Genomic DNA, 12,891 nt, shown 5'->3' on the forward strand with positions numbered 1-12,891 from the left:
TGCTGAATGTGTATAGCAATTGGTGTCAGCGATGGGGTTTCAAATATCCATCTCATTCTAATGGAATTATGTTGCATTTTTTTTCTATTAATGATGGCGATTAGGGATACATTAATCTGTACCTCATCATTTTAGAGGCAGCTCAAGATGAAATCTGCTTACTTGCCCCGATGTCCTTTGTGTGTGATGTGATTGTCAACACACACAACGCTGAAATGCACTAAATCAGTTTAAAATGTGTTTGAATCAGGTGTTCGACCTCCCAGATAAAAACAGTATGTCATTTTGAATAACACAAGCAATAACAAGGCTACAACAAGCTTTGTTTAGCTGGTAGGTAGGTAGCTAGCTAGAATTCAAACAAACATATTTTGATTCTTAAAACATGAACATCTCACAGTGCCATTTTACATCTTACTTTTAAGTCTTGTAAAATGACTAGCATGTTGTGTTTTGTCTATCAGACATAATATAGTGATAACATTAATTTCTGGCATTGATGAAAATAGATAATCCTCAGGGATGGGGGGAAAGAAGGCATGTACATCAACATGTTTCAAGTGCAAACTTGGACTTTGGAATTCTACCATAACAGGAACTTTGTCTACACTTCGTGTTGCTTTCAACATTAATCGAAATATTAATGCAAATTGTTTTAAAGGATTAATTTATATACATTGCTGTGAAAAAGTATTTTCCTACTTTCTTATTTTTTGCACATGTCACAGTTAAATGTTTCAGATCAAACAAATGTAAATATTACACAAAGATAACCCAAGTAAACACAAAATGCAGTTTTTAAGTGTTGATTTTATTTATTAAGGGAAAAAAGCTGTCCTTCATGGCCCTATGTGAAAAGGTAGTTGCCACCTAAACCTAATAACTGGTTGTGCCACCCTCAGCAGCAACAACTGCAATCAAGCATTTGCGATAACTGGCAATGAGTTTTTCACATCACTGTGGAGGAATTTTTGCCCACTCTTCTTTGCAGAATTGTTTTAATTCAGCCACATTGGAGGGTTTTCGAGCATGAACCGCCTTTAAGGTCATGCCACAGCATCTCAATCGGATTCAAGTCCGGACTTTGACTAGGCCACCCCAAAACCTTCATTTTGTTTTTTTAAGCCATTTAGAGGTGGACTTGCTGGTGTGTTTTGGATCATTGTCCTGCTGCAGAACCCAAGTGCGCTTCAGCTTGAGGTCACGAACTGATGGCCGGACATTCTCCTTCAGGATGTTTTGGTAGAGAGCAGAATTAATGGTTCCATCAATCACAGCAAGTCGTCCAGGTCCTGAAGCAGCAAAGCAGCCCCAGACCATCACACTACCACCACCATATTTGACTGTTGGTATGATGTTCTTTTTCTGAAATCCTGTGTTACTTTTACACCAGATGTAACGGGACTCACACCTTCAAAAAAGTTCAACTTTTGTCTCGTCAGTCCACAGAATATTTTCCCAAAAGTCTTGGGGATCATCAAGATGTTTTTTGCCAAAAGTGAAACGAGCCTTTATGTTCTTTTTGGTCAGCAGTGGTTTTCGCCTTGGAATTCTGCCATGGATGCCATTTTTGCCCAGTCTCTTTCTTATGGTTGAGTCATGAACACTGACCTTAACTGAGGCAAGTGAGGCCTGTAGTTCTGTAGTTGTTGTTGTGGGTTCTTTTGTGACCTCTTGGATGAGTCGTCGCTGCGGTCTTGGGGTAATTTTTGTAGGCCGGCCACTCCTGGGAAGGTTCACCACTGTTCCAAATGTTCTCAGTTTGTGGATAATGGTTCTCACCGTGGTTTGCTGGAGTCCCAAAGCTTTAGAAATGGCTTTGTAACTCTTTCCAGACTGATAGATGTCAATTACGTTGTTTCTCATCTGTTCCTGAATTTCTTTGGATCGCGGCATGATGTCTTGCTTTTTGAGATTTTTTGGCCTACTTCACTTTGTCAAACAGGTTCTATTTAAGTGATTTCTTGATTCAACAGGTCTGGCAGTAATTAGGCCTGGGTGTGGCTAGTGAAATTGAACTCAGCTTTCCAAAAAATTTGATTAACCACAGTAAATTCATGATTTAACAAGGAGGGGGAATTACTTTGTCACATAGGGCCATGAAGGTTCAGATAGCTTTTTTCCCTTAATAAATAAAGTGATCACTTAAAAACTGCATTTTGTGTTTACTTGGGTTATCTTTGTGTAAAATTAAAATTAGTTTGATGATCTGAAACATTTAAGTGTGACAAATGTGCAAAAACATAAGAAATCATGAAGGGGACAAATACTTTTTCACAGCACTGTAGCTACCTATTGCTTAGCAATTTGGAGGAACATTTGTAACTTTTCATACGACTCATGAATATTAAACAGCTGCACAAATGGCCGTATCATTGACTCTGAGAAAGTTGATTTGGAAAATATCTTTAGAACATTAGAATATTGAGAAGCAAGCACAGACTACTAATATTTTCACGACTGCCGCTGAAGTCGGTTCCTCTCCTTGTTCGGGCGGCGTTCGGCGGTCGACGTCAACGGTCTTCTAGCCATCGCCGATCCACCTTTCATTTTCCATTTGTTTTGTCTTGGTTTCCCACACACCTGGTTTACATTTCCCTCATTACTTGTTGTGTATTTAACCCTCTGTTCCCCCCATGTCTGTGTGTGAAATTGTTTGTTGTAAAGTGCTTGTGCACATTTTGACTGGTGCGCGACGGATTTTGTACCCATATTTTGTATTTCTGGATGCCGTTGGTTTTGATAATTAAACTGCTCCGGTTATTACCCAGTTCTGCTCTCCTGCATCTGACTTCCCTGCCACCAGTTACGCACTCCTTACAAATATTTGCTTTGCTCAGTTTGACATCATCCGTTTTTATTTTATGTTGTGAAATATTTCTATGTAGTGATTGACTGAGGTCTATGAAATATGTATACCTTTGTTTTTGAACCTTAATACTTTATAAGATCGATATTCTGCACAATGTAAAATTGCGTAAGACATTTAGGATTGATGGGAATGCTCCGATGACAGAGACATTAGTATATCGGTGAAGACGCTGCCGTTCACTTTAAACGCTCGAGTAACCTTGCCCTCCCCTGTCATTGAAGAGGCATTTATTCATTTCCCTACCTTGCTCGCCAATTAATTTATCTGCATATTTTAACCTGCGTCACTCAGCTCATAGCAGCCAGTGTCTATATTTTCAATTACTTTGACAGGCTGCTTTATATCTACAACTGTTAGTGCTGAGCGACTATCCAACTTTTTTGAGGGGGGGTGCGGGGGGGGGGGGGGGTATTAAACAACTAATTCACCGATGTCGGTTCTATTACCTGAATTCCAACACGCCGTTTCACTAAAGAGAAATAAAATCATTCATGAAAGAAAACAGAGAAATCAAGTCAAGAACTATTTGGGACACAATTTTTTTAAACATTTTAACCCCTTTTCCTCCCAACTTTCATGATTTCCAATTGCGATCCAATTACAATCTTGTCTCATCACTGCAACTCTCCAACAGGCTCGGTAGAGGCAAAGGTCAAGTCATGCGTCCTCCGAAACATGACCCGCCAAACCGCGCTTCTTAACACCCGCCCGCTAAACCCAGAAGCCAGCTACACCAATGTGTCAGAAGAAACACCATTCAACTGACAACCAGAGTCAGCTTGCAGGGTGCCCAGCCTACCACAAGGAGTCACTAGAGCGTGATGAGCCAACTAAAACCACCTGGCCAAACCCTCCCCTAACCCGGACGATGCTGGGCCAATTGTGCGCCACCCTATGGGATTCCCGGTCACAGCCGGTTGTGACACAGCCTGGGATCGAACCCGGGTCTGTAGTGACGCTTCAAGCACTGCAATGGAGTGCCTTAAACCGCTGTGCCACTTGGGAAGCCCCCGGGATTTGTAGTTTTTATTAAGCAAATATTCAACCTAGTTCATTGCTGAAATGTGGTAATTAAGTAAAAAGATCATAATCCATTGCGCGCATTTTTTCCGGCTCAGAGAGCCAAAATCTGTCCAAAAATATGCCCAATGCCTTTCTATGGGTTTATTTTTTTAACTAAGCTTGTTGCCTGCCTTCCCGCCTTTGGTAAAACGACTCCCATTGGTTAGGGCATAGACATGAGCATCTCGTCATTGTATCCAGATACAATTTTACACCTGCTACTGTATGTTAGATACACACAGACTGCATAAACCGCATGAGAGAGGAATGTACTGTACACAGTACAACAACGAGAGGAACAGAGACTGTTTGTAAAAGTATACCTTATTTACTTCGAATAACTAGTAAAAAAATATTTAGTTCGACTGTCACAGGCGTCGTATTGAATAGACCAAGGCGCAGCGTGGATAGTGCTCATTCTTAAATCTTTAATGAGTAACACTTACAAAATAACGAACACGACCAACAGTTCCGTCAGGTACAACAACTAAACAGAAAATAACCACCCACAAAACCCAAAGGAAAACAGGCTGCCTAAGTATGGCTTCCAATCAGAGACAACGAAAGACACCTGCCTCTGATTGGAAACCATACTCGGCCACACATGGAAAATTAAACGTATAAACAGAAAACTAGAACAAATTCCCCTAGAAACAAACCAACCCCAAAACACACAAAACAACCCCCCTGCCACGCCCTGACCATACTACTATGGCAAAATGACCCTTTTCACTGGTCAGGACGTGACATAGACAGCTCTGAAGCATACTTAGGTAGGCTACCTAAATACGATGACTAAAGACAGTACAGTATGGAGAGCACATATCGTTAGATGGCCTGGCCATCTAAACATTTTGTAGTATGCACAACTGAAATATTGTATTATTTCGTTGTAATTTCCTATTTGTCTGTTGATTTCTACCCAATGTGGACCTGACAGAGACAATGGAATATTTTCAATGTTTTGGCAATTGAATGTTCACTATTTTTGGCTTTGGAATTTCCATAAGAAAATGTAAATTAAAAATTATTGTAACGTCATTATTTCATAATACATTTCATGTAAAAAAAAAAAAAATCTAAACCAAAATTGAAAACTGTTATTATTTTTTAATAATCAAACTGAAACCTAATCGACCTCAAAAAGCACTAATCGCTCAGCACTAGCCACTGTAGCCTTTTCATGGCATCAGCAAACCAGCGCTGTTACTTAAACAGAGAATAAAGTACTATGACTCCCTTGTAGTTGTACGTTTTTCTCACATCACTCATTAAGCTAGAGTATGTTTATATAGCGTGTTCCCTCTTCAGTGTCGGCCTATTTCACACAAACTGTGATTTGCCCATTTCAAAGGCGCAGGTGGCAAATTGAACCCCCACCAGAGAAAAGGAGGCAAAACAAAAATGCCAGCACCCTACTCTAACATATAACTCTCCCTGCAGCATTCGCCCTCCAATGTGTAAACAAATACCATTGGAGGCAATGGAGCTTTGATGGGAGATGAGGGGTGCTACAAAGTAGGCAGGTTTGCCAGGAAATTATGTTGCTGTGTTTGTACTGATATAACAGACATTACAACACTAATTACATATTTGCTGTGGGTTTCGTTTTCAGGATACTGTGCCGTGCTGTGTCTGTGAACTAATACCCAGACATGAGACGCCAAAAGCCTCAAAGCAAATGCCCAGTTTTTTTATGCAAATCAACTTATTTGCAACCATTGTTTGTTATGCTAACTCCTATCTAACTAATACAGCAGACTGTCTGAGTTGTGGCCATTGAGCAAGTGATTAGCATAAAGTAGCAAGATCAAACGGATCCAGCTTTATGTCATTCTAGCCCTCTGCAAATTATTAAAGTTTCACTGATGTCTACATTTCATCACTTTTTGTCAATAAATAAACCCTCTGAAATTATAAATTGACTTGATGCATCCTAACAAGTTGGAGGATAAGAGAAGGTTATTTCTGCATTATATTATGTAATATTATCTTTTTTATCTTACATGGGGGGAAATGTAATCTTGAGGGAGAAATGGTTTGCAACTTAACAGTACACACTAAGCTGAATGAAATGGCCCCAACCTTAACAACCAATAGTGGGCAAAATGTTTCATTAATCCCCATCAGGGCAAATGTTCTGATAGATGGAAAGAGCCCTGAGGTGATGCTAGCTAGTCCTACACATTCATTTCCCCCCACCCAACAGATGTGTGTCATGTTAACAGAGCGTGCAACAGGAAGAGAAGCCACTAAATTTGGCCCTTAGGTCTAATAGGAAGCCAAATGGTAATGGTGGAGGGGGAAACTATCAGATTTCCATTTGTAAGCCCCATCTGCTCCCCTATCCCCACCGCACTTTGATACAGCAGCAACGAAAAGGAATAGCACCCCAGGTGAAGAGGGGAAGTACCCCAGTGCATCGTGGGCCGTAAATCATGCCCTCTCAATCAGACCGTAGTGTGCCTCGGGGCTGGAGTACACAGTAGGAGGGAGGGAGGGACGGGGAACTATACAAGAGCAATCGGTTGTGTGCATTACGCGTGTTTAGAAAGGGATGAAGAGACACTCAAGCAGCTAATGTGGTCTCGTAATGGAACAGCGTTGCTCTGCTCTGCAGAGATGAGCGTATCATGTCAGTCCCCTAAAGAGGTACTTCATTGCCTGGCCCTCAGACGGTCAGAGTCGGACCACACTGTGGGAGTGCACCATTTGTTTGACTAGAGCTGGGCGATATGGACAAAAATCCATATCGTGATAAATGGAACCCTATTTTCCCGATAACCCTAAATCAGCTATAAATTACATGAAATCCTTTTTGAAGGAGGCTCAGACAACTCGGAGAGATGTACTCAAGTTCCTCAAGCAGATATGCAAAATCACCCGTAGTCCTTTGGGAAATCTGATACATGACTGAAAATAACTGATAAAAACAGTGCTCAAGAACATCTACTTCATTGAGAGATGAGAATTATTCCGTTTATCTTCTTGATGTGGAAATAAGTGAAACGGTTCGTGGTGGAATGAACAACAGGCCCCTTCATCTTTTTTTCGGCCTCCTGTTGAGTGTGATGCCAAGTGTAGGCCTGGCCCACACATACATCCAAGAATTTGCTTCTCTTTTATTGTAGGAATTCAAGCCACTTGTGATTTAGGGGGAAAAGTAGTCAAAATCCCCTAACCCTCCCCCTCCCCCATGTACCCTCATTCTCTTTCTCGGGGGCCCGTGGCAGAAGAAGAGAGAAGGAGAGTGAGGAGTAGAGGGAGAGCTAATTCGTCAATGATCTTTAGCTAATCCCCCCCCCCCCTCTCTCCTGCTCACTCTCTTTGCCTGAAGGCATTCAAGTAATACATTCCTCCCCCATTCCCACCTCACCCCTCCCCTCCAACACGTACAGACACTCACTCACTCACTCACTGACTCACACACAAACAGAAGAGCCTGCCTGAACACGTCCTGTGGGAGAGGATGAATCGAGCTGGAGATTTTTTTTTCTGTGAGTGTGTGGTTCAAGAGTCCTTTGAGGCCTGTGTGTCTTAGCTCTGGCTGGGAGCTAAAATGGTGATTATAGACTGAGGCTAGGTGTGGCGAGACGGGGCGGTGTCAAGGCTTTGTCTACAGCATTAGACCCAGCTAGCGAGGAGGGGTTTGGTCTATAAGGGACTGCTGCCAGAGTGAAGCTGCATGTGGACTGGATTCAAAGAGCTTCTGTGTCTTTGCTGTGGACCACGATTGCACCAAAGGGAATAGAAGCAGAGGTTCAAGAACCTCTGTAGGTCCCCCACAGGCGTGTGCTGCAGTGCAAGCAATTGAGCCACTGAGAAATCTGTTCCAGTACAGTGAATATCTGTGGAGATATTTTTTTTACTGATGCTTGAGGATCGGTTAATTGTGTGACTGCAAAATCTCTACTGATGATTGGATATACACTTTTCAAAGGCTATTCAAGGAAATATACTTTCAATGCCAGACCATTTGGAACATGGGACTTTTAATCTCTGATTTGGTCTGTCTGGAAAGGCTTTGGCACTTTTATGCCCTATTCTTGGTACTTCTGATAAGTATGTCACATCAATACTGTTTCTTTATGACTGTGTCCTATGCCTGAGCAGATTGTATGTTATAGCTTGAGGGTATATGTTTTAAGTTGTCCTTTTCTCAGAGTTTGTGATTATATAAAACGTTTTTGTTTGTTCCCACTTTATTTTGTTCCCACTTTATTTTGTCCTAAATTATCTCCCTATTTAGCTTTTACATTTTGTCCTCGTCAAATGTCTTGTTGTTTTAAAAACTTCTGCGTTTTGTCCAATCGTTAGCTTCTCAGTCAATTTTAAGACTGACTACTGGTGTGTTATTGAACTAGAGGAACAATTGATTGAGCATGTTGTGTTGAGCTGAATCTTGTGAGCAGCATGAATGATACAGATCAGTGGCCGGGCAGCTTATTAACGTGTGCAACCCGTTTCATTGGACACAATGACCCAACCTGCCTGCAAGCCACTTGACACATACTGTCCCTTTATCAGATGATTAGTGTTCATTGACTGTTCACATTTCATCCTTCTCTGACTGGGTGAGATGGTAAAGTCTGTCTGTCTGTCTGTCTGTCTGTCTGTCTGTCTGTCTGTCTGCCTGTCTGTCTGTCTGTCTGTCTGTCGCAGTTAAATGTAAAGAGCAGGTGAAAATTGCAAAGAAAGAAATGACATGTTGCATTGTAAATATTCTAATCTTGTCCTCTCTCTTTCTCTTTCTATCTGATCAGCGTTTGCAGGGAAAGTATCCCCGACCAGCTCAGATGCTCTCCTCAGCTCTTCGGCAGTCACGTCCACCCCCACCCCTCCTGATGTCTACCTTCCCTCCAACTTTAAGCTCTCCAACGCCCAGCTGGCCTTCTTCCTGCGAGAGACCAGGTCCTCGGGCCAGAGCAGCGGTATCCCCACCAACGGACATCCTCTCCAGCGTTCCGAGAGCTTTGTGGTCTTTCAGACCAAGGAGCTTCCCGCTGTCAACATCACCTTTGGCCCGTTCGCCCAGGACCAGAGCCTGTCCAAGGACCTCCTTCAGCCCTTCAGCCCCCTGGACATCCCCGGGCGGCTGACAGTCAACTGGAAGGTCCGGGCCTTTATCGTCCAGTCGAGGGTGTTTTCCAGCAACCCTGTGGTCCAGGTGCTCTTCTACATAGCAGGTCGCGACTGGGATGATTTCAAGGTCCAGGACAAGCTGCCCTGTGTGAGGCTCCACGCCTTCCGTGACGTACGCGAGATCAAGACGTCGTGCCGCCTATGGGGGAACCTGGCCCAGTGCTTGGCCCAGCTGGAGTTGCCCCCCACCTGGTTCAATACCAATGTGGCCCCCCTGGGCCGAAGGAAAGGCTCCAGCGACAGCTTGGGCCTGGAGCTGAGTGTGGAAACCCTACAGACCGAGCTCTACTACACCCTCCACGACCCGGACAGCGGAGGGGAGTGCGGCGAGAGCTCGGGTCGCAGAGGAGGATCACGGGGTGAGCCGCCCTCTCAGCAACCCCTCCTCCGCATCGGTAGCATCAGCCTGTACCAGTCCAGCCAGGAGCAGTTGGTGGTGGACAAGCAGCTGGATAAGAACATGTTCCTGAGGTTGCCGGAGAAGCCGCTGAAGCCAGGAGAGACCCTCAACATCTTCCTCTACCTGGTGCCCAACTCCACCGTGGAGCAGTTCACCCTCAAGTAAGTGGGTATTTCAATTAATTTTCTTCTCAATTCATCTTTCCTGGATTCTTCACATCATCTCTCCTAGGTCAGAGGGTAGGGACCTTGGACCTTCTCCTCCAATACAGCTAAGGAGGCAAGGAATCGCAGAGTGTGTGCTTTCATACGGAAATATGGTCAATGTGTTACTTACTGCCTTACATAAGCACTGTCCAAGCATTACTGACATAGTTGTTTATCGTCTTCTCCAGGGTTAACTCTAACCCTAATCCTTGTCCAGGGAGTTCACTCTTACCAATTATATGCATTAGATTATTTTCTTAATACTAAGTAGAATTTATAATCACAGATTTCTTCCCTCTCATTAGATCACTTTTACTGAGACTGGAAAAGTGTCTTGTGGCAATTACCAAGGTATGGAGTAATGTGAAAAAAATATTTAAATAAATAAGTCAACTTGAGTCATCTCAGTCCTTTGAAGTGGTGCCTATATGTATTGAACAGAAACGTTTCCTTACATAAGTGCTGGAGCTTACACAAGTAAAAGCCAATTGGGAGATGTTCTCTAGAATCATGAACGTCAAGCCATTTTGAAGTGTCTGTTTTTCAACATTCTGCAGGGGAAAAAATACACTTCTGGTTTGTATACCATCTCTCTATTGAACACACGCCTAGATGTTGATAACTGGAGGACTCAATTTCCCCTGTAACAGAGAGGCCTAGCTACTTCATTCCCTAGCGCTATAGATTCAACCGGCACAGTGAAGAAATTAAAGGACTATATCATGTCAAATCTTTTTGAATCTCTCATGTAAGACTCGGCTCCAAGAGCATGAGACGAAGAGCGTTCAGCAGCCCCTCGAAAGAGCAGGCATAATGGGTATTAATTGACATCTGTTCAAATTAAATTCCTCATGAGCTGACCCACTTCTTGTTGAATTAGAGCTTAGGGGATACGAGGCATTTCTCCTCTCCCTCGCCCCTGTTTCTCACTGTTCTTCCTCTCCGTCAACATAATGGGAGGGTTAGAGTTCTCCGACGAAAGAAAATGATTATTTAAATCCATTAAAGCCTCGGGAAAATGAGCTTTCTTTTTCTACTCGCCTGAAGATGAGAAGAAATAGAGGGGGAGGGGCCCGATATTAAGCGAAAGCTGAGGCATGACGGTGAAACGCTTCGTAAACACGGCACCCCCTAATCAAAATGGAAACTCTCAGACTTCAATTTAGGAATTCACTGTGAATTAATTAGACTTCAATAACTCATTAAGGCGAACAGGAACAGGCAGTGCTATGATTTATGCAGGCAGGGATAGTGTATTAGAGTTATCTCCCCAGTTCAACATGAAAGACTCCTACTACATAACCAACCCAAGGTGTGTGTGGGGACAAGCATGAGACATGTGTGTATGTGCATACTTGCATACGTATGTGCTGGATGTGTTTCGGTGTATGTGTATAAAGGTATAAATTGTGGGCTGTCTTATGGAATTTATCCACACAAGTCTTTTCACAAGGTAAAGGCTTTCCAGACTCCAAGGAGGACAGCCCCAAGCATTTGTCTTCGCATCATCACAGCGGTGTCTGCACCCAAGGAGACCCTCCCTCCCAAAAGATATCTTGTTCCAAGCTGTGTCCTGCCCAATCCCTCACCCTAACACTAGGCCTGTGATGATACCAGTATCGCAATACCTTTTCCATGGCTAAAGTGAAAACAGAAAGCAGACCGAACTCTTAGTTCCTTTAAAAACCTGTTAAATATTTTGTGCTATAGCTTAGAAAATAGATACATTTGACTCTGGATGACAACATAATGATGTTTGTTCCAACCTTAGGCTGTTTTCCTAAAGAAGTCATCCCAGCCCTACCTAACACTGTTGTCATATATAGATCAAGCATTTACTTTTAACTTCACCTCATTGGTGTCCATCCCATTCATAACATTTTCTAATGAATCCATTTTAGTGCCACTTTAGTGATGAAAATGCCAAATGTATTTTTTTTCACTGGTTTTCCATCCAGTTATATTGTATATGTTTCTGTACATAGTTAAAACATGGATAAAAAAAATGGATGACCAGATTCTCTGATGTTTCAAAGGTTTTAATAATATTGAATGATACCTTGTCTATTTCAGCCTTCATCACGTTGTGTGCAATGTGCATCCTCTAAACTGATTTTTAACCATTACTGTCTTGGACATGACTTTCCCTTGCAAACTAGGTTGCCTTAGAAACATAACATTCAAATGTCAGCTCTCAATTCATCTTTGACCCTCCACTAACATTTATGTGATTATCTAAGAATTATACAGTGTTGCATATACAGGATAGTGACAGTGTTGCATTTCTGTCTCTGTGGAAAAGAGAAAAATACAACTCCAGGTAAAGTAGGTGATAAGAGGGGAACATTCGAGGGAGAGAGACCCTGGGACAGTTGACTCAATTGGGTGTGAATTAAACAGTGCTGGAAGTCAACTGTTGAGGCATCTCCACCAAAAGAAGATGATTAAAGATGTAATAAAGAAGGTCTTTAAATATGAATTGAACTCAGCAGAAGTCTACCTCCTTTAACCCTCCCTCCCTATCTGCCTCCATCCATCCCCTTTTCATTTCTTATGGCTTTCAAGGTCTGTCATGTTATTGCAGTGGATCACATTCGAGGTGGTGGGGCTTTGTGACTCTTGGAAATTCCCTGTCCGCCCCCCTCCCCCACGGTTCCCATTGTAACAAATGTGCATGTGTGCACGTGTGTGTGTTGGGGGGGGGGGGGGGGGGGTAGCTATGCCTTTAATGTTCCATTACTATGGAAATAATAAGAATGCAGTGCATGGCAGTATGTGGTCCTCTGCAGCTCAGTTGGTAACGCATGGCGATTGCTACGCCAAGATTGTGGGTTTGATTCCTGGGACCACCCATACTTAAAATGTATGCACACATGACTGTAAGTCGCATTGGATAAAAGCGTCTGCTAAATGGCATATATTATTATATATTATTAATCATACCCAGCACGTCTTTGTGATGCTTGTCATCACCCAGAAAAGCTATAATTACATGCATAGTTTGCAGCATGAGTTTGTTCTGTGTTTTTGTTGAGATTGAGAAGTCCACCTCTATCTGTAGTGGTGAATAAACAGAGGTGAGAATGACGTCTACATTTGTGGGGCTACATTTATGACGCATTGGAATTATTATCATGTACGTATGTTAAGATACAGTTTATTCGATGATGCCATAATATTTCAGTGAACTGTCAGTAAAACGCTGCCTT

At 42.7% G+C, this 12,891-nt stretch overlaps 1 protein-coding gene across 3 annotated transcripts in view; it reads left to right on the forward strand.

Annotated features, from left to right (window-relative positions):
- tmem132e (transmembrane protein 132E) overlaps positions 1–12,891 on the forward strand; it is a 370,949-nt gene that overhangs the window by 282,603 nt on the left and 75,455 nt on the right. Inside the window, exons 1-2 of one of the 3 annotated variants that reach the window (XM_029699922.1) lie at positions 7,381–7,996; positions 8,698–9,637. In XM_029699922.1, coding sequence (XP_029555782.1) covers positions 7,918–7,996; positions 8,698–9,637 — 1,019 coding nt within the window. In that variant the 5' untranslated portion in view covers positions 7,381–7,917. Of the gene's footprint in view, positions 1–7,380; positions 7,997–8,697; positions 9,638–12,891 lie in introns of those variants that run through there. The other 2 variants (XM_029699925.1, XM_029699923.1) reach the window with 2 other exon arrangements.

The sequence above is a fragment of the Salmo trutta genome, chromosome 19 (assembly GCF_901001165.1).
Source record: "Salmo trutta chromosome 19, fSalTru1.1, whole genome shotgun sequence".
Lineage (NCBI taxonomy): Eukaryota > Metazoa > Chordata > Actinopteri > Salmoniformes > Salmonidae > Salmo > Salmo trutta.